The following is a 21,349-nucleotide window of genomic DNA, read 5'->3' as shown; positions in this document are numbered from 1 at the left end:
TTTACAGTTTGCCTCTTAATGAGTCGAGCTTTTTATTTAGACTGACGGTAGTTCGATACCTTTGGTGTATGAAGGAGTTGAGACAGGTGAAGATGAGCAGAGGCACCATGGCGCACAGCGTCATCACGTTGTTGAACTTGGACTCCAGCACATTGCGAGAGTCTCCGGCCGTCACGTTGGCTGTCTGATTGGAGGAGTGCACAGTGGGCACGTCCTTCAGTCTGCTGGTGAAGTACTGAAGATAACAGAGGGAAGAACACACATTTACCACAAGGGTTCTCCTGCAATTCATCACTAATATGGAGTCACAGGTTTATGTCACATGAATGTAATTTACAGAAAAAACTGAACTATGGGTGCAGTGTTTATTGTAGGACTCCTGCAACAGACTGAGGGTAAAATTTTGAGTCAAACTAAGCTGAATGAACATGATTTTTACACTCAAACAGTTTCCTGATGGTGTCAAGCAGAGCTGAGCAATCTCATTTTAATTTCAACTGAAACTTTGATGTGTGACAGCCACTAACATTAAGTGTATTAAAAAAAGAAAGGTACACCAGCCTTTGTTTTGCCAACCTTCCCATTAGTGAAGCCTAACCTTTCAAAGAACTACTTGTTAACCACAAAAGGCACCACCAGGGCTCTTCCTTTTATTTCCATCTGTCTCCTGATCTAGAGATAAACCACATTGGCCTGCAGACGCTCTCGCAATTACAAGATTAAAATTGTACTTTACCATTGTTGCCGTCATGAAGAAATTCCATGGCAAGAGGGTTCCCAAGCCCAGGATAAAGAAAATGAGCCATACTGAATTGTATCTGGGAAAGAAGCAAAAGGAAGTTCGCATGAAGGCACATCAATCAAGTCATTCATGTTAGTATCAACAAACAAATCGCAACAATATATACACTGGGACTCAACCAAATTTCAGTCAGAGAATATTAATGCCAAGATAAAACCCAACAAAGGCACAGCTTAAATCGTTTAAAAATTCTCCTCTTACTTGTCCCGAGGCGCATTGATGGCCGTCATGGTTCTCGATGGACAATCTTGGGGTCCGTGTTCAGTGTTGGATTAGTGCAGCACCAGGTCTGCAATGTGCAGATGACAAATGGAAGGTTACACAAGTAAAAATCTCCGACGTGTTATTATCAGCAGCCATTTGTTTCTTTCTGTATTTACATATTCACATGTAATAGAGTGAGCACCGAGTCTTGTGGATGCCTCAATATCCTCCACTTTCTTTCACACGATGCATTGTTTAACCTGATTAAAATGTATACATTTCTCACCTCTCCTCTCAGCTGCGCTTGCAGCTTTGTTATACATTTTAAAAGCAATGCATAGCCTGTGATATCAAGTATTTACACGTGTTTTTTTTCCACTGGTAACTTTATTTATATACTGGTTAAACTCGTCCTGTAAATGAATCGCCTTACAAACTCGGAGTAGGATGAGCTATTTCTAAAAGAAACAATTGGAGCTTCTGCCAAGAGGAGGTCAGAACAAGCTGGCACGAGCAGGCCAACAGCTACTCACTCCCAACTAGGGCACTAACTAAAAGAGCAACTGAGCTTATTACGCTGCTGCTTCATTTTTTGGATTCTCCACCTACTCCACATGACGACCTTTTTATAGTTCAGAAACCCCCCGTTTTTGGTTTCCAAACAACCTCAGATTGAAAATCTAATTAATACACAAATTTCAATAAAAGCTTAATTTCATTTTCTAATTTATGCAACGTGAACAACCCCTCAGTCATTCCATTGTGTTTACAACACAAACTAACCGCAGCAACAAAGAGCAGCTTGACACTTCAGCAACAATAAGCCAGAGGCATCTTCCCACAAAGTTTTGAAATTCAAAAGTTCACAGCACAACTCCTCTTAAACACAACAAGTACAGGAACAAACAGCAAATAAACTTACTCTGAGAGGCGTTCAAACACAGACGGAGGCTCTCGCTTTCCACTGATCAGATCAGGGCTGAATAAGCTCTGCCTCGCTTATACTATACAGATGTTTCGTAGGCTGACACCCAACTGTCTTGTGACCAGCCCCCTTTGCATCTAAGTGCCCATCCCTCCTTCTTCCCTTTACCTCGAACATCTTGTTCTCCTCGAGCCCTTCCAGCCCTTCCTACACATTTTTACATTTGGAGCACACAATACTCTTGTCATACAGACTACTACGTTACATAGTTGAGCAAAACCAAAAAAACCAAAAAGAGAAGAGTGATTAATTAAATCCACCAAGCGTCCCGTCTGCGTGATCCTATTTTTCCAATCTATCCATCCGCATGTTCCCTTTCATCCCCATGTGTCCTACTGTCTGGTAATTTCTCATCTCATTTCATCCACTTTTCCTCCTCAGCAGTTCTTTTATTATCAAGTTCACACTTTCTTGACCTGCTCCATCTATCACTTTCCCATCCACTTTGCTCTCACTGCCTCTTATTGACTTATCCAGAACTATTTGTGCTTCCCCAACTCCTTTCAAACCTTGAATCTGATGGAAGACATGTGCTCAGATATCTGTGTGACACACATCCAAACAGAAAATCTTCACTAGAAAACACTTACCCCTTTAAAAAAAAACAAAGCAATTTGGCATCAAGTCAATCCAAACAACATAAAGCAAAGTTTAAGCTAACAAACTGCACTATTCAACTTTAATGGGCTGAATTTAAAACGGTATCCTGTGGACTTGACGTATTCACAGTGGGTGCACTTCTTTGCCTCTAACATGGAGGGGAAACCTTTTTCGGTGAGAGGAAGTGTTACCCTAATCTGTCAGGGTGATCAGTGTTTATGGTGAAATTAAACACTGATATGGTGGTATGGTTCACGGCCGCACTCTCTTGTATCAAAAAGTCACTTTGTTTTGTTTGCATGAAATAGTGATTGGCTGATATGGCATTTTTATTATTAGTAGCAATCAGAAAGATTGATGACCAATATTTGAAGCAGATACAGTTTTGTAGTTTTGATTAAAAAGCCACACTAAAAATGAAACAAAACTTTCCTTCAAACACTCGTGAAGGATCACACACGCCAAAAGTGCAGTCGGACCTGCTTGCACAAGCCGTGCTTGGGTGTAGCTCCGGCTTGTCGTGCACCTCTCCTATTGGACGCAGATGGGTCAGCTGTGACAGCGGGAAAAACAAAACAAAAAAAAAAAAAACACTGACAGGTCTGTGGTGATACCACAATCTCGCAAAACAAACCAATGTGGCAACTACAAGGGGGCCCATAAGCTGTTGGAAATAGCGTGAGCAAGGCCACTGCAAAATGTTGCACTTTGAGCATTAACGTAACCGGGAGGCAAGAAATGAAGATCACATGACTGCATTTGTAACATTTGCAGAGATGTTTACTTCAGTAATATATGCTAACCTAACACTGAATCCCAGCTCTGCTAGCTCACACTGCTGCAGACCACAGTAATGAGAGGTGAGCGATAAGTCAGCCGAATGATGTGCAGACTCTGCCTTCTCTCATGAGCAACAGGTGACTGGCTGATGAGCCAAATAACACAGTACATCATGGCAAAGGCTACAAGAGAGGACACAGCCGACAAGTATTTATTGTTGAAAATTCTGCATTAAATTCAATCTGCAATGAGCGATTGATAGCAGGAGGATTTAATGCATATTTCAGTCTCCTGCCTTTCGTCAAGATAAAGATGACATGAAATCTGCACAGACGGAAAGACGAATAAGCTTGGCGAGCGAATGATATCCTCCTCTCACATAAGATAATTTGTGGAACTAGACACTCCTCAGAAAGTAACACTACAGTCATAAAGGGTCACCCATTCCCTTATCACATAAGAAGTTGTCTGAAGCTGACGCACAAACAAAGAGCGTCTGTTTGCGTGGCTAAAACTGTTCTCTCTCACAGTCAGACAAACGATATGTAACTGTTCGACGAACAATCTGAGCTGCATAAAAGGTCAAAAAAAGAGTAACATCAGCGTATTTGTGAGATTTTCTAAGACACAAAAAAAAAAAAAAAAAAAAAAAAAAAAAAAAAAAAAGGAAATGTTTAAAATACTTCAAATTTAACCAAAATCATCAACAGAATGTGAAGTTAATCACATCAAGGAAACATATGTATACAATTTGACTTAGCTACAGTTGAATTAACTGCCTTTCCAAAGTGTGATAGAAGCTCTGTAGTGCTGCTGAGAGAACTTATGAATCCATGACCAGCCAGTTAGATATGGCTGGTCATGAGCGAGCTATGAGTGAGGACAGAGGGTCCTCTATATGCACACACAGGTTAGCTAATCGTACAAACATGGGACTGAACAAGCAGAATCCATCTGTGAGAAACCCCTGTCAGTGAGACGGGTCTATATGGATTGTTAGAGGGGCAGAGGACCAACAGACAAATACTGCAACAACGTCCCCTCACACTAGAAACAACCTTTGTTACATTTGTTACACTGTGCGCAAAGTTAAGGTTACAATATGCAAACTGAACGATGTGATTAAGAGTTTCAGCTTTCCTTTAAACACAGACACTATTCTTTTAAAAAATAGAGTTTGTCCTTGCCCACTAAAGGTTTTCACCATCTTCTGAATATTTCCCTACTTCCTTTTTCTTCCTCCCATTTAATCAACTAGGAAATTATGTATCAAAGCACGATTCCTGTTATGAAGGTCTTTGGCAGCTAAGTTTGACCTTTCGGGAAATTATCGTGTTTCTGTTCACATGTGCCCATCCTGTCTCTGTGCTGCCTTCCTCCAGGTACTCAGGCTTCCTCCCACAATCGGAAGAGATGTTTGTTAGCTTAATTGATGAAAGTGAGTGTGTGTTTCGGTGTGTCTCAGTGTGATGGGTCTTACAACCTTTAATGGGATGAGCAGCTAAGAAAACAGATGTATGGATCCACAGGAGCACATATTGTCTGAGCTTTATTTATCCCCGTTTCCCCACACCTTTTCAATGTCAAAACTGAGAGAACTGTGACTCAACATTTTGTAACTTTCCAAAACCACTAATCTGACATTGACGCTCTTTTCACACAGTGACTAACTGGCTGCAGCCGTGCAGAAGTAAGAAAGGACCAGGATTAAACTTCTTTCTCCTGAAAAGCCTTTTGAGAATCACACCACTAAATCAGTATTTTAAACATCTCTCTTCTCTAGATAGACTGATAAATGTCAGTCTATCAGAGCAGCTTATTGAGGCTTGACGTTGACCATAGCCATACACTACAGTGTGCTTAAAATTCACCAGCTTTGCCTTGTCCCAGATTCCTGTAAAGTATGCCTCTCTCAACCTAACATGCCATCAAAACGAGCCAGTTGGCATAAGCTACCTGGTGCTGAAATGGTGCCCAGCAAACACACACTCACTCACACAGGCACTTTGCAGTCTGTAGAGTGGTGCACTTTAACACTTTCAATGGCTAGCCTCTCAACGATGTCCAAGTCCAACAATCAGCACTTCAGTTAACAAAGACTTAACAGCACTGGTGGTAATTTATTGTTTCCCCCTCTAGGAGAACTAGGGCAATTCAGACCAGCCCAAAACAATGTATGTGAAAAATCTGGTCTGGTCACGCCACAATGATGCTACAATAAAGTGGGCTTCTCATCCCGTATTCACCTCATTTTATACTTGATAAAATTGAAAAGTCATTTTTGTTCTTCTCACATTTGTGTCATTAATCCAACTATAAAGATTTTACACAGTGTAAAAATGATCTTCAAACTTAAATATTGCAAGACCCATGTTGTTTTTGTGTTGGAGCACAAACATAAATCCACATCCTCATCACAACCTCAACCAAATCTGAGCCAAAGCTCATTTACAGGAACGAATGAGAAAGCCCTCACAGACTTCTACACAAATCAGGCTATCTAAAACCACAGGGCTCTTTCTCCTGGTGGACGTTACAAAGAATGCATGTTTCAAGCATGTCTTTTATTCTGATTACAATTAAATCTTGAAAAGTTCTCATTACTAAGGTAAAAATGAATTTGAAATTATTAATGTATGTACTCAGAACATAAAACTTGTGACTATGTACCTATGTGTATACTGCATCAAAGCAGAGACAAAGAAACTCTATTGGCATCCTTTTTTATAGCAAGTCAAAGCTTGCTGTAAAATAACCTATATTGTGTAGGCTTAAAAGTTAAAGAGGTTCTGAATGCAGTTTCCTCATTAAGTTAAAACCAAGCAAAACAGCACACATAAGGAGTCATGTGCTCTGGGCATGATCTAAACTTTACCATCCACACTGAGAAGTTTAACCCTCTCAAGGCAGGCGTTGCTGATTTGCAACAGTTAAAAACTAACAACCTGATTACCCCACATACATATTTTATGAGGTTTTTTTACTCAGAAGTACCACTGCAGGACTTGGTTGTGCATTAGCAACAAAAAGTTTAATTTGAGCCTGAGAGGGTTAAAAAGCAGTCGTTGAACGCAACATTCTCCATACAAATGTGTGTCCTGCGGGTATAGGTGGAACAATAGAGGCTGATTCCGAGAGCACAGATGGTATGACCATCTTCCTCATTGTGATCTCTCAGCAGTTATTGCTGGCATGTAGGGCTGCCACGATTAGTCGACTAGTCACGATTATGTCGACTATTAAAATCGTCGACGACTAATTTAATAGTCGACGCATCGTTTGAAGCTTTGTAAGATCACAAAGGACGCAGGAATGAGTAGTAGGATTTAAGAGTGTAATAACGGACTGAAACAGAAGATGGCAGCACTGCATGTACAAGGATGCCAGCTGCCGTTAAACCCCGAAGAAGAAGAAGCTGTGTCCCAGAATTCGTAGCGCAGCCCAGCGCAGTTGTCGACAATGGCGGCAGCTAGTTAGTTTTAACTTTACTCTTATTATTCTTTCTGGGTCACAAAATAAACGTTTAACATATTTTCAGGCGAGAATGTAGCTGTGTAAACCTCAAATATCTGCTCAGTTTATCAAGACACCACATATTTTCAAAAGCGCTCCGACGTTTTCGGAGACTCTGTTACCCACTAGCTCGTTAGCTAGGCGGGGGCAAGGCTAACTAGAGCCGTGAGAACACCGGACTCCCGGCAAATCGTTTTCAAACCCACCGCCGTCTTTCGCTAGTCAGGTTAAACATATATATAAGTCACTTAGATAACTTAAAAATGTTAGTTTGGCTTTCTTTAGTATTTTATTTGTTCCTGAGTAAATCGGTTTGGCTGAGATTAAAGTTATATTTTTGCACAGCTAAAACTGTCAAGCAGACAGCTGATTATCAGAAGTGTGAGACGCTGGAGAATATACTCCGGTGTCCTGTTATATTTTAGAAAGCAAGGAGTTTATTAAACTTCACCGAAACAATCTGCAAATTTCATTAAAAATTAATAAACTACCATCTTGTCTTTATTTTTAGTTAGCACAAACACTTCAAGCTGTAAGCTAATGATAGTTATATAAGACCAGATGCTGCTGGTGCAATAAGCTGTACGCTGTACGTCCAATGGATGATGATCTGATTAGTCGACTAATCGCAAAAATAATCGGTGACTAGTCGACTATCAAAATAATCGTTTGTGGCAGCCCTACTGGCATGTGAAAAAGAGTGGCACGTGTTATGGAAGTAATGCATGTCTATGTGGCGTGTTGGCCTGAATTTAGAGACAAGGACAGTGACAAGGGGTTTGGTGTATGGGGAAGTGAGCTTTTCAAAGTGGGATACAGTGGAGGGTAAGAAGTTAGAGTTAAAATGCCACTTAAATCAGAGCTAAACATGGATGGAAAAGGTTAGAAGTTCCTCTTTCTCACCTCTATAACAGAGACGCCTTTATCCCCAGGCTGAGTTACAGAATAGTTTGATGCTGGTCATATGATGAGGTGTGTGAAGAATAAACTCTCTCCTCGAGGTCATGTCCCAGTGCTAATGGGAGCCAAACCCTTTTCAAGTCACAGCATATTGACTTAGTAATATTAAACTGCAACTAGACTGGAACTGGATTGTTTTTCTAGGAATTAACCAGAGGAAATGGATATGGTGGTGCTGTTTATTTTAGCATGACTGCTGAAGACTGGATAGTTTTATACTGAGAATCTTGAAGAGACATGTCATGCTCAAGTTTGTGAACCCTCCCAACCCTGTGAATTAAATAACAGTCTGAGCAATAAGCTATCAGAACTTTTTCTGCAATTTGTACTGTTGAAATTAGACTTCTCTTTCTTAAATTGAGCTATTTTAGGGATTCAATAGTAGTTAAACTTCTTAACACTCACAGACAATGGAGCTTCATTGGTCAGGCCCACTTAAGATCAAAGTGGGCTGTATGTGGCCCACGATGTAAAATGATTTTGATATCAGTAGCATTAGCGTGTGCCATTAAATGATCAGTGTGTGCAACCAGTAGGACGGAGGGGTGTTGTTAAAAAAAAAACAAGCAATATGTAGCTGTGATTGGATAGCTTTTCAGGTCCGAAATTTCTCGAAGACAGAGCATGGAAACTACCACAATAGTGGTTTTGATCTACAGCACTTATCATCAAGCTTTCCAATACATCCCCTCCTACAGCGTGGGATTCCCCATCAGTATGTATTTACAACTCTCTATTCTAGCTCCACAACTGCATCCCACCACCGCAACACAAATAAACTTCCCACTAAATAAAGCCCTAAAAATATTAACCTACAAATCTGAATGTTTTTGGAATCCTCTCTAAGAAAAAAAAAAGGAATTTCTGCAATATTAACCCTCTGAGTCGTCATTGTGACTCGCTCCAAACTAGCTCTGAACCTGAACCTGAACATTCCAAGAAAGTAAGTTGGAATGATTTCCACAGGAGAACTTTTCTGAACTTCAATATGAGCAATTAAGGCAACAACAATAACAGTAAAGGATAGTGTTGATTGGCATATGACGGGGTGGCAAATACAACAGTTACCTAGGCAACTGTTACCTGCAACACCCACTAGCAATTGACCGTCAGCTACAAAGGGATGTGTGCTGAGTGAATCAGTTCCTGTGTGGACACTCCTTTAACTTTAACTGGCACTTCCAGTCTCCTGTTTTTGCTACCGGCTGGCTTTTGGCCCAGGTTGCTCCTTTGGCCGCCCTTTAGGCCATTCAGCACCTTCCCAGAAAGAATCTCACACAGTTGGATGTACTCCAATTCAACCTCAGGGACTGCTTGCTCTGCTCTGGTAATCTGCTGTGCACTTGAGGGCCAAATTAACCACAACCTGCAGGAGGTGAAAAGCTGGTTCATGTGCCGCTACGCTGAGCTCACCGAGGCAGCAGAGCAGAACAAAGACTACAAGCCGGCTGCTCCAGAGTTGGAGTTCATAAGCACTCACACAAGAGGCACATGGATATACAGCTGTTATTTTCACAATTTAGTTAGCAAATATAATGTTTGCAAAGTAAAACTTCGGTGTTTATTTGTGATTAATTGAAATCTGCACCTGACATCTTCATGTCTTTGACTGTAATATTTAACATAGAGAGGGAGAGAAAGGGCGAGAGCAGGATGAAGACGGCAAAGAGACGGAGCAAAAATAAACAGGTAAGACAGGACGTGTAGTAAAATTCACTAAAAATTATAAAGCTGTGTTGTCCCGTTATCGATTGTGGATCCCCCACTTGCTCTTATAAATTATTATAAGGTTATATTTTTGCCATTTTTTAATTTCTAGTTGAGTGCGGAGGATAGAGAGAGGACAAAGGAGAAAGAAGGAGGCAGCAGATGGTGAAGTTAGCTGGAAAAACAATACTTGGGTTTCACAAAGTAGTTTTTCATTTATTTCATGGATGCTTTGTGTGCTTTCCAGCAGCACACTTAAAAAATGCCAGTGGATATTCTAAACAACGCATATTAATATGAATGGTAGTTTATTCAGGATTCATACCACTCTAAACATGGCTCAAACAGGATGACTGCCACTACACTGACGAAGAGACTTCAGATCTATTCTCTAGTCATAAAATTGGGATATACGACGATACTTCTTTCCTGACTGAGCCTTTGCCTCGGGTTTGATAACTAAAGCCTCCACCCTAAAATGGCTGGATTAGACTGAGATCTCCGACTATTCACTCGGCTTATTCTTAAACACTACAATAGGTCATCCAACCAATTAGGTTGCTTTTGAAGGTAACATGGTAAAGCGACTCCAACTGAATTGAAGTTTGCAAATGTGAAAAGGGCTGATGACATTTGCAAACGGCATATTTTTTTTAATTAATTAGAAGGCACTGTATGGATAACGTTATGATTGGGAGCTGAAACCCTCTAGAAGTTTGAACTAGAATCGCCCTGGGTTCAAGTATGACACACAAACTGAGGCACACACAGAAATTTCTGTTTGCTCCACAGCTCAGACTGAGGACACCCAGGAATACTTTATAGCTACGTTGTAGTATGTTGACTTTTACAGTCTTGATTTCAATTTCACGCAGTCTCTCCTCCAGTTTGTGTCATGGACAGTTTCACTATCTTGATTCTGTCTAAAGAGAACAACAAACTGAACGACTGAAAAAAAAGGAGGAAGACATGGGTGAAGCAAAAAATTCCATTTTAAAAAAAAAAAAGGGCCAGAAAAAATTTTCAAGATGTTTGAGCTCATTTTTGAACAAAGAAGAGAGAATAAGAGAGGAGTTCTGGGTTGAATAAGGTTTACAGCTCAGTTTCTCAAAGCTTAAAGTGTGAAGCTGCGTTATTGACCATCACTTTATTGGCAGACTACATAAGGAAGTGGTTTACTCTGGTTGCCAATTCTCGTAGAGAGCGGGCAACCACTCACCCTGACTTTTATGCAAGTTAAGAGCAATGAACAGCAAAAAACTGCAACACTTTCATTTGAGATACAAGTTATATGCTGTCAAAGTATATATGTTGCTACAGTGATGTGCAAAGATCTTGAGCCACCCCTCATTTCTTTACATTGCGCTATCAAGGAGCTAGAAATGTGTCATTCATTTAGTCCAGTCCTGTACTTGACCGTTTTCAGACCAACCTGTTTGTGTGTGTGTGTGTCAAAAGAATTATTCAAGCATAAAAAAGGCACCTAATTAGAGGTGTGTCTACACATATGACAAAACCTAGTTTAAACTATGTGTCTAGTCACTTTGTTACACATTTCAATAAATCCAATGCATCCATTTCTCATGTTTCTATTCCTAATAGGATAAAGAACTGAATAAAGATTTGAGGGATGGTACAAGACTTTTACATGTACTTTATCTCTTAACGTATTTTAGGTTCACATGCTCATACATGTTCTTGCACACCCTCCTGCCTCACTGCAAACTAAGTACAGTAAACAGTAACACAATATCTTCACACTGCTTTCCAATTTTCACTGGGCCATGCATCAGTATAGCAACCACCTGCCCTGGCAGCAAATTTATGCTGCATAAAAGTTCAGTTTTTCATCACCTCAAAGCTGCTATTTGGTGTCAACGTCACAGTCAGTGGACATCACCAAACGCCGTGCCTGTACAGGCCTTTTATTCAGTCAGTGATAAAATAAATAAATAAATACAAACAATGACTGTGACAGCTCATATTCAAGGAATATCCTGAGACGTTGGCAAATACCTTAATCTCATCACGTATACAAAAAAGGGATTTGAGTTGTTACGTTCACAGCAAGCAGACCTGCACAACAACCCAATACACAATGAAAGCAGATCAATGAAGGTAATTCAACAAACCTCTAACATCACTGGAGCTGGGAGTGGAAATACAATTGAAACACAATATCTGGCTTATTACTCATAACTCCATCTATTTATAAGAAGTGAAAAACAACAGGAAGCACTCTCTACTGCAATCTTTATTTAGAAACAAACTACTACCTACTGCAACCATGCTGTCTAGGTTTTTCCCCTTTTTAGATTTTACCTACAAAAGCAATCCAGTGACTTACATAGATTGCTGTCTCAAACTGGGAATAATTATTTGCATGGGCAAATAAGAGCAGGAATCAATAACACAGGGAGATAAGGGAGACTTCAGTGAGGTACTGAGAGTATCAGGATTATAAATCCTTAGAATTTACAAAGAAATCCAATTCACACCAGAAGAAAGGGTGTTAAAAGGTCTCCAGATCTGTTGTCTTCACTGTGACCTGCTGTCTTTACACTCATTTTCCTTTCCCGCCACTCTAGCGGGAGCAGGAACAAAGCCTTTCTCCAGCTGCCCGTCTTTTCAGTTGGTTCAGGTGGTTTGGATGAATAGCAGACTGGCAACAGCAGCTCCATGACTCCACTACAGTCGGCACAGTTGAGTTGAAATACAAGGCAGTGAGTCAGTTTAGCCTAATCATTTCCTTCACATTAGCCAAAAATGATCTATGCTATATTCTGTAACCAAGAAGACTGGTTAAAGCTCAGGAAACAGGTGAAAACTTAACTCCCACTCTTACTAGTCACCCTGTGGTGGTCACAGCACCATCAGCTGTTCACTGGGGGGGGGGGAGTTGCCATTCTGGCACACTCTTCTCTCTGTTCAGGGGTCACAGAGTCACAAATAGACACAGATTCATGTGACCTGAAGCCAGGCCAGGAAAGACACTCAGTAAGGGAGAGAGCCTGCAACAGAACTACCCCCTATAAATCATCTAAGCATCACAAAACCACAAGAGAAAGAACCCCACAGGATGCCCACTCCCCTGTTCCAACCACACTTATGGTTTCAGATTACAACTGGCACGCTTAAGCGGTGAATGCATTCATTTCACCTGCTCATCAATTCATTTCATTAGCTCCTGTGTGATACCATCACGCACGTTGAAGAGCCCATTACAGCTGCCAACACACACACACACACAACCACGTGTCCAACGACTGATCACAAGGTTATCTAAAAATGTAGCACTGCTATATGCAATTCTTTCATTCGACAAGAGTTTCATTAGAGTCTTTTGTTTTTTAATCACAAAATTCGGGAAGAAGCTGCAGCAGTGGTTTAGATGTGTCACTCTCGTGCTGAGAGAAACAAAAACCGGCGAAATGCGAAGCGCAGGAATGAAAAAATGCGTTAAGAAACAGCGTTTTTTAGCACCACAATGTTTCCATTAGTCAGCCCTCTTCTCTAGCCGGACCGTCTGTGTCTAATTGCCGGGATAGAGCGCGAAAACGTGGCGCTAAATTTAATTTAAATCAACAAAGGACACACGCGGCCACGGAGTAACGAAAGCCCCGGTCAGTCTGCCTGTTTTTCTACCTCTTTAGATTATTTTAGGTATAAAAACGAACCACGGCCTCGTAACTTTAACATAACAGCACAAATCAGCATCCGATACAACAGCAACGTTATTTTTACGCTTAATCTGAAGGCGGTTTCAAACTACCGCGCATTTATGTGGCGATCCTTGATGATAAAGGTAAAATAAGCGTCTGTGAGTACAGACTAGCGCTCATTGACTGCAGTGTGATGTCTTACCTTACCGGAGTTGGTGGAGTTTCTTGTCCCCATCCACTCGTCTACTCAAATGAACAGACAGACACGCCTTCGTGGCATGATCATCACCCAATCATTTATCGCAAGTTTAGAACAACAAAAGGCGCACAGGGGACGAAAATAAGCCTGTTATTGGGTGGTAGCCCGCCAGGGTATAAAAACAAATATCTAAAATGAATAAATGAGCCCAAACACAACACGAAAGGATCCTTTTGTCACAGTCTGTGAGTTTTGCTCCGAGCCTTTAAGTTTTCTGCATTGTTTTTAATTTGTAGTTCAGGCTTATTCGTTTCAGACAGTGTTTCATCGAGCTTTTTCGTTTCAGCACTATCCGCAGGGGCGGATCTAGAAGGGTGGCACGGGGTGGCATGGGGTGGCACCCCATGCCACGTTTTTTGTGTGATTTCAAATCCGTTTTGTTAATACAGTATGTCAGTGAAAAATAACTGACATAACTAAGGTTATTTTTTTCCTATTTTTTTGTTAAACACTTCCCATTTACACTTACTACAATGATTTGACATGCTCAACTACAACTACTAGATACAACCTTGCAGCTCAAGATTATTAATATATAACATAATAAACAAACAAACTGCTGTGTAGTAGAAGGCTGTTATATTAGCTTTTCCTCAATAAGCATATTTTGACACTAGTCAGGTGTACTTTTTTCATAAACAATGAATAAAAAAATTACTCATAAGAAAGTGTTTCTACACTGTAATTCTATCTAAAAGGAAAAAACGGAAAGAATACAATTTATGGAAACACACTATAAAATGTTATGGCTCGGCAAGTCAACTGCACTTTCAAAATCATCCCTGAATGGCACGCCGTGAAGCCTAACCAGTGACGAGGCGGAGGAAGCTTGAGTATTCGATGTGGGACGACAATAAAATGTCATCTGCCACCCAAGACTTTCTGGATGTGTAATGCCAATGTCTGTGACTGTTTTTGAAACATCTCTGATGAGTAATCATATCACTACTGATGTGACCAGCACAACCATAAATGTGGCAATTATATCACTCTAAAGAAGCAGCTTGTGGTACAAATGAAACCAAGTAATGCAAAAGTACTTGCCACAGCACAGCATGGTTTTTCTTTGTTTTTGCTACAAGAATTCAGAACTTCAAAATAACAACGAAAAAAACAAAGTAAGCAAAAATACCACCAACTAAATATATTCTATAACAAAGCAACCACCTTTTGCTTTAATAATAATAATGGATACTTTATTGATCCCCATGGGGAAATTACTTGTTTTTCTCTGCATTTGACCCATTCACTCAGTGAAGCAGTGGGCAGCCCACTAAGCAGGCGCCCGGGGAGCAGTGTGTAGGGACGGTACCTTGCTCAGGGGTACCTCAGGGTAGCCGTTAAGTGGATTCGAACCGCCGACCTTCCGATCATGGGGCGACCACTTTACCTACTGAGCTATCCCTGCCCCTTTTAATAATAATAATAATAATTTGATAACACCTTTGCACAGTCAGCGTCATAAGCAAGTCTTGAGGGAGTTTCCACATTTGCTGAGCAAGAAGCACGAAACAAAGTTTCTGCAAGGCACCATTACATAGATTGGAAGTGATGCAAACAGAGATAAATCCATGTTTGAGTGATGTTTCAACTTTGGTCATGAAAACCCATCAGCTGCGATTCTCCCATAGAGGAAGAAAAGGAATTTAATGTGTCTTCTACTTGAAGCCTGAGAAGCAATGATTCAGAATTCAATCACAAAGTTCGACAATCCTAATGAATGTATTCTTTGATCCTATTCTCTGATGTAGACAGAAATCAGTACATAAGGCAAAAACAGAGTTTGTACAGTTATAATTTTTGAAAGAGTTTGAAAGTCAATATTTGGTATGAGCACCTTTACTCTTCAGCACTGCCATTCTCTTAGACAAGCTTTCTAGTAATTTCTTAAAGTAGTCTTCGGGAATACTTCTCCAGGCTTCTTGAAAGACAATTAAAGCTTTTCTTTGAATGCTGGCTGCTTTTTGCTCCGTTTTCTATCAAGATGATCCCACACTGCTTCAGTAATGTCGAGTTTTGAGCTCTGCCAATCCATGACATGACATGCAGAAAAATAAGCCTGTTGCCAAAAAGACATTTTTCAGATGGTATCAGTGGTTTAAAATCAAACCCTTCTTTCTGCATTCCCAGCTCCATCAGTTTTGACAAGATCCCCAACACAACAGGCTGAAATGCAGCCCCACACCATGACAGAGCCTCCATCATATTTTACAGATGCTATAAACACTCATTGTTGCACCTCTCCTCACCTCCTCCAGGTGAGGAGAGGTGAGGTCAGTTCCTTGATCATTAATATGCAAATATTCATGACTACTGATCAACAACCACTGATCTTTTGGGATTTCCTTACCTGGATGATTGAGCTTGCATCAAAATGGTTTTCTCAAATGTTTTAAGGATAGATGTTACTGAGAAATATCTAGTTTTAGCTAATATAGCTCCTTGGGAATCACCTTGTTGGGGCAACCACTTTTTAAAATCAGATTTTGCCATGTGCCATGAGTTCGGCACATTTTATGCTTGAGTGATTCATAGGTCTGTGTTAAGTGGTTTAACAAACAAAACAACATTCTGGTCAGATACAAAGACTGGACTGACAGTGAGTAAAAAAGCAGCCAATATCCAAAGACAAAGATCTTCAGAGAGCCTGGATAACTATTGCCCAAGACCCCTTCAGAAAATTACAAGAAAAGTCTGGCTCCTTGGAAACAAAATAAAGAAATAAGAGGTATCTCAAGAGTTTTGCACAGTACTGTATTTCCAAAGCAGCACAATACAGATAGTTACCAGTAATTAATTCGGTGTTAAATATGGAGGGAGTTGTTTTAATTAAAAATGTACAATCAATTATTTACCATGCATTACTAATATTCACACTAACCTACAGTATTTTCGAATGCAAAGACATTAGGCACAGGAATTTGCCCTGAAGGCCAAAGCTGACTAAGTTTAACAGTCTGAGGCATATAGAGAAGGGCAAATCACCCACAGACAAGATTAGAAAGCCTATTTAGTATTCCTAAAGAGCTGTATTTGTGTAAAACAAAAAAAAATGCCGAAAACATTTTTTTTCCCTTGTACTAGAAGAACTGAGTCCAGTTTTTGTCGTGATCAAAAGCTGGAAACAGATGGAATCGGTTATTGCTGTTGTGCAACACTTTGGCCTGCTGTATCTCTAAATAAAATACAAACATCTTACAGAATCTTTTAGAGTACAGCTTGTCTCAAGAGTGTGCAAAAAGAGACACCAGCATATAATTTCATCATAAAACGTGGGCCGTTGTTTGTGGACATTTTTGTGTCGAGTCTGGATACACTTAACCCTGTTTACTCATATAGTTGTGGTAGGTACACAGTCATCCACACCCTGTCTCCCCTCCGTCTAAAAAAAGCTTGCGGCGGTTTCGGACAGAAACCATCTGTGACGGAGAACAAGTCTGTCTGCTTCCCTGCAAACCCAAACCCAGTGAACGACGAGCTGAGCAAAGAGGACTGAGGGTCCACTGTCTCTCTCTCTCTCTGCTGGTGTGAAGACACAAAACTGCACAGCATTTCCATCACTGGCCTTTCAAATGTATTTTTGTAACTATATATGTCTGTGGCTTGTTTATTGGCTTGTGTAGCCAAAGAGGAAAGTCGGTTAGCAGCTTGTCAGTGCTGTAAGGCACAAACTTAACTGGGTTTTTCCATGAAGAGGACTGAGACTGCCAGGGAGAAGGAAAATAAAAGAAAGGAAAAAAAGAGAATGTGGGTTCTATGAGAGACTTCTTTCATGAGGCAATGTTGAGCATGAACGCAGAGATATCTGACGGGTAATGTGGGAAAGATAAATGCAGGTGACGACCAGAAAATTGGGGCAGAGAAAACAGCAGCAACTGTAACCCAACGGGTGTGCGTGTTTGTGGTCTTTGGCGAAAACTGACTCCTTTGGAGCGCCTGTGTGACATCTGGCAGAGGCGGTTTTAGCCTGCACAAGCTGAACATGCAGCCAAAGCAACCTTTCATATTGTCAATGAGAGCCTGAAAAAACAATCAATGGCCTTCTTCTTTTTGTTGTGTCGCTGTCAGATGAAATGCTTAACCCCTTCGCTTCCCGCTGACCCACGAACAGCTTCCTTGTTTTGCCATTTTTAGAACAAAAGTTAAGCAAATAAACATCACACGTCTAATTCGAGAACATCTTGTGAAGTTTGTGGCATAAGAGGTGCACGCAGAGAGAGGAGGAGGGCATGACGTGAATAGGCTGGAAGTGGCTTTCTGACCACATACTGAGATTTAAGAAGACAGTGGTAAAGAAAGGAATCCCAACGGATGGCCTCTAAACCCCCGAATGGCTTAGGAAGCAGGGTGAAGTAAGCTCTCTACTGGAGGATGAGGATTTTAAGACCTGGCTCCATTTTTAGGGTTTAAAACTTGGACTGAAGTGATAAAGACAAACAAACAAAGAAAAACTCCTCACAAAGATATGTGAGAGTGGAATCCCTGTTTTCATTACCTCAGAAGCCCCTTCAAACTCCCAACTGAGTGCGAGTCGTTGCAAGGGTCACGCGGTACTATGAAATCCCTGTCACAATGGACCATCAGCAAATCTGCTACTGCACAGACAAGGAATTCCCCTCAATCTGGAGGTGCGTTGAGGGACAGGATTTTGAAACAGTCCATTATGGGATTTACATCCAAATCCAGAAAATTTAAAACTGGCATTAGTCCCAAATTGTGCAACTTGAAGAGTTGCTGCTCACATTCTTCTGTGTGACCATGAAATAAAACAGAAACCATCAGACTTTAATTTGCTGAATTCCCTTAAATCACTTCTTCATATATCACTAACTTGGTATGTATAAGTGTTGATAAAAGCTTATCTAAGCGTATCTGAAAAATGAATCGCTCCTGCACATAAAAATGATCTTTTCCATCAATCACTGAGCTCATTTTTCATTTCAGGATGGACAAACAGGTGTGCACATTTATACGAAACTGAAGACAGAGAACAGAAGTTATTTATGTCAGTTTGAGCAGGTCTTAACCTTCCACTGAATGCTGTTAAAATGTATGAATTACATGATGTTAAAACAAAGAAATGCTTCATTTTACAAGGTGTGTTTGTTCTGTACACAGAAATTTTGAGTCCATCCATGTGCAATGAACACACACGGAGAAGGCAGCGGGGAGAAGTCGGGGGGTTAGGTGCCTTACTTAAGAGCACTTGACACGTAGATCTTCTGAGATAGCGGGAACCCACCCACAAATTTCTCACACCACTCTCAGTCACAGTTGCCCTCAAAAAAACAGTTGCGAACAGTTGCGAGTCTGTTCTGCACATGCGGAGGCGGAGGCTGTGTGAGTGTGCATTCTTGTCATTTCTACATTTCTATTATCCTTAAAATTAATTTGTGTTGTAGCAGATTTGTTCTGACGACAGGACAGAGACCAGTTCTCTGGAAAGAGCTGCTGTTATCCCAGGAAATAAAGTGGTACTAAAAAAAGCCCAGAAATATGGAAACTGGAACCAACAAACAATTAATTGCTTTATTCCACAGTTCATAACAAATGGCAAGTGCTTCTCAGGCATAAAAGGTCAACATTTAATACATTGAAATGTTTGCAGTGCATTTCAATCACATTTAATCCCAATGTGGTGTAAGGAAGGTGTCAGCAACCTGCAGCTCTGAACCCAGATTCTTAACGTGGCTTTATCTGATTTCATCCTTAAGACTGCTGGCTTACAGGCATGGTTAATATGCAGCTGGAGTTAATTCTAAATTAACTGAAGAAATCCTTCATTTTACAAGGGGTTGGGGCTCTAGGTGCCTTACTTGAGAGAAATTGGCCCTTTATTTTAGACTCTTAACCAGTCTGTTGTAGGGCTAACACACCATTGAGTCTCACACCTACATCCAATTTAGAATCACCACGTAACCTAACATCTAACATCTAACATCCATGTCACTGGACTTCTGCAGGAAGCCAGAGTAAGATGCAAACTCTGCAGGGTCCAGGACCTTCTTGCAATGAAGCAGCAGGGCTAACCAGTGCACCACCATGCAGCCCCTAAGCACAAACCAACATTCAAGAATATTAAACAGGAACTCAAATCTCAAAGCATCACGAGGTACCAAGACTTCAAGCCATGAGTTACATTCACGTATCATCATCATCGTTCAGATGAGAATTGCAGAAAGATAGAAAGGTATAATCGGTGACCAACCGAACACAAAGCAAGAACTGCGTGACACACAAACCAACCTAAAAAAACATCCACGTTTTCCCTCACTCATTCTAGAACTGAATCCACACAAGCACTGTCATAAAAAGCCTTCCCACAAAGCTCTATATTGGCTAATAAGAAGCACTAAAAACATGCTCTGTGCATCCCTGATTAAAGCTCCTCCAGCAAGTCTCCTCTGTCCTTCTGATGCAATCTAGGAACTGATTTCATTCAACATGACACACTGAAATTGCTTTACGTGTCACAGGCAAGTAGACAGAGGGAACGAGGAGGCACAAATTAAAGATGACGAAACGCTCTGCCTCTATGTCAAAACAATGCAAACAGTGTCTGAATATCTATCTATCTATCTATCTATCTATCTATCTATCTATCTATCTAAGGTCAGTCAATTGTAAGTGAGCTAAAAGTGTGTTTTCATGTAGAGAAAAGCAGAAACTGCACAGAAAAAACTTAAAAACATAAAATCCCTGTTTATTATGGAACGCCAGGACTGCCATAATGAATTAATTAAATACACCATTAAATAATTAATTAAATGTGTCAATGATTAATTAAAATTGGAATTAATTAATTAAATAAATAGTTATGACACATGTAATTAATTAATTATTGACACATTTAATTAATTATTTATGTATTTCACATTTTAATTAATTATTGACACATTTAATTAATTATTTAATGGTGTATTTAATTAATTCATTATGGCAGTCCTGGCGTTCCATAGTTTTTATGTGGGCACTAGCTAACTCAATCTGTGATGTCACAACATGTGTTTTTCATAACTGCTTAACAAGGTTAGTGTCTTTGAAATTGTTGAATCCAAAGTCTCCATGCCCAGTTTTACTATGAACTAACCGCACAGACATTCACCACGACACACACAACAAATATTAAACTGCAGTAAATGTGAGAAATCTCGCGATTCTGCACATGATCTGAACTGCAGCTGAAGTCCATGACTGCATGCGTGTAAACGTATATGTGTTTGCATGCAGCCGCCTGTGTTTTCTTTGAGTATCTACTTACATAACATCATCTGTGAAAACAGCTCAGGAAATCTGAATTCCCCACTGACAGACAGCTGTTACAAGACTGTAGGTCCGGAGTACATTTGGCTATCAGATCATGACCATCTATAGATCTACTCTTCTCCTTGATGTTGTTTGCCACTCTTCTTAATGCCATCAGTTTTCGCCCAGGCCCTGCTTTACATCTTATCAGGAGCTTACAGCCATCCTGTTGGTCTGTCCCCATAAGGGAAAATAATCAAGCAGAGGTAACCAGATGCAAAGGCTTTATTTTTTTAACATTTTGGAGGTCTGTTTTCTGTGGTGTGGTTGCCCATTTGAAACCCAGTACTCAATTGTTCTTGATTTCCCAGTCTTATTTAACCTTGACTGTTTTCATCTCCCTCCACTTCACACACAGGCCATCTGTTGAAACCATAATGGAAACAAAGGCACACTTGAGGCTGTAATTGCTTAAGAAATGTGTTTAGTGAAATTATATTTTCACAGTGGCACAGCACATAATTTCAGACTGTCAGAGTCAGGTGATGAGGCTCTCTACAGTCACTTTAAAAAAAAAATTGCAGTTCTTCAGTTTCACCCTGGATTTCAAAGGATTAGTAATGGAGTCAGAT

The 21,349-nt window shown here is 40.4% G+C and overlaps 1 protein-coding gene across 5 annotated transcripts in view; it reads right to left on the bottom strand.

Annotated features, from left to right (window-relative positions):
* The window catches only part of LOC146655424 (equilibrative nucleoside transporter 1-like), a 41,336-nt gene that overhangs the window by 13,277 nt on the left and 6,710 nt on the right, over positions 1–21,349 (bottom strand). Inside the window, exons 1-4 of one of the 5 annotated variants that reach the window (XM_085427643.1) lie at positions 13,416–13,550; positions 1,004–1,091; positions 737–818; positions 60–235 (exon numbers count right to left, since the gene is read on the bottom strand). In XM_085427643.1, coding sequence (XP_085283769.1) covers positions 60–235; positions 737–818; positions 1,004–1,032 — 287 coding nt within the window. In that variant the 5' untranslated portion in view covers positions 1,033–1,091; positions 13,416–13,550. Of the gene's footprint in view, positions 1–59; positions 236–736; positions 819–1,003; positions 1,092–1,928; positions 1,988–13,415; positions 13,551–21,349 lie in introns of those variants that run through there. The other 4 variants (XM_085427637.1, XM_085427642.1, XM_085427638.1 and 1 more) reach the window with 4 other exon arrangements.

This window comes from Rhamphochromis longiceps, linkage group LG13 (genome assembly GCF_057381845.1).
Source record: "Rhamphochromis longiceps isolate RC_006_pf linkage group LG13, R_longiceps_female_GT1.1, whole genome shotgun sequence".
Lineage (NCBI taxonomy): Eukaryota > Metazoa > Chordata > Actinopteri > Cichliformes > Cichlidae > Rhamphochromis > Rhamphochromis longiceps.
Note: the sequence above shows the minus strand (reverse complement) of the source record. Positions and strands in the feature narration are given on the sequence as shown.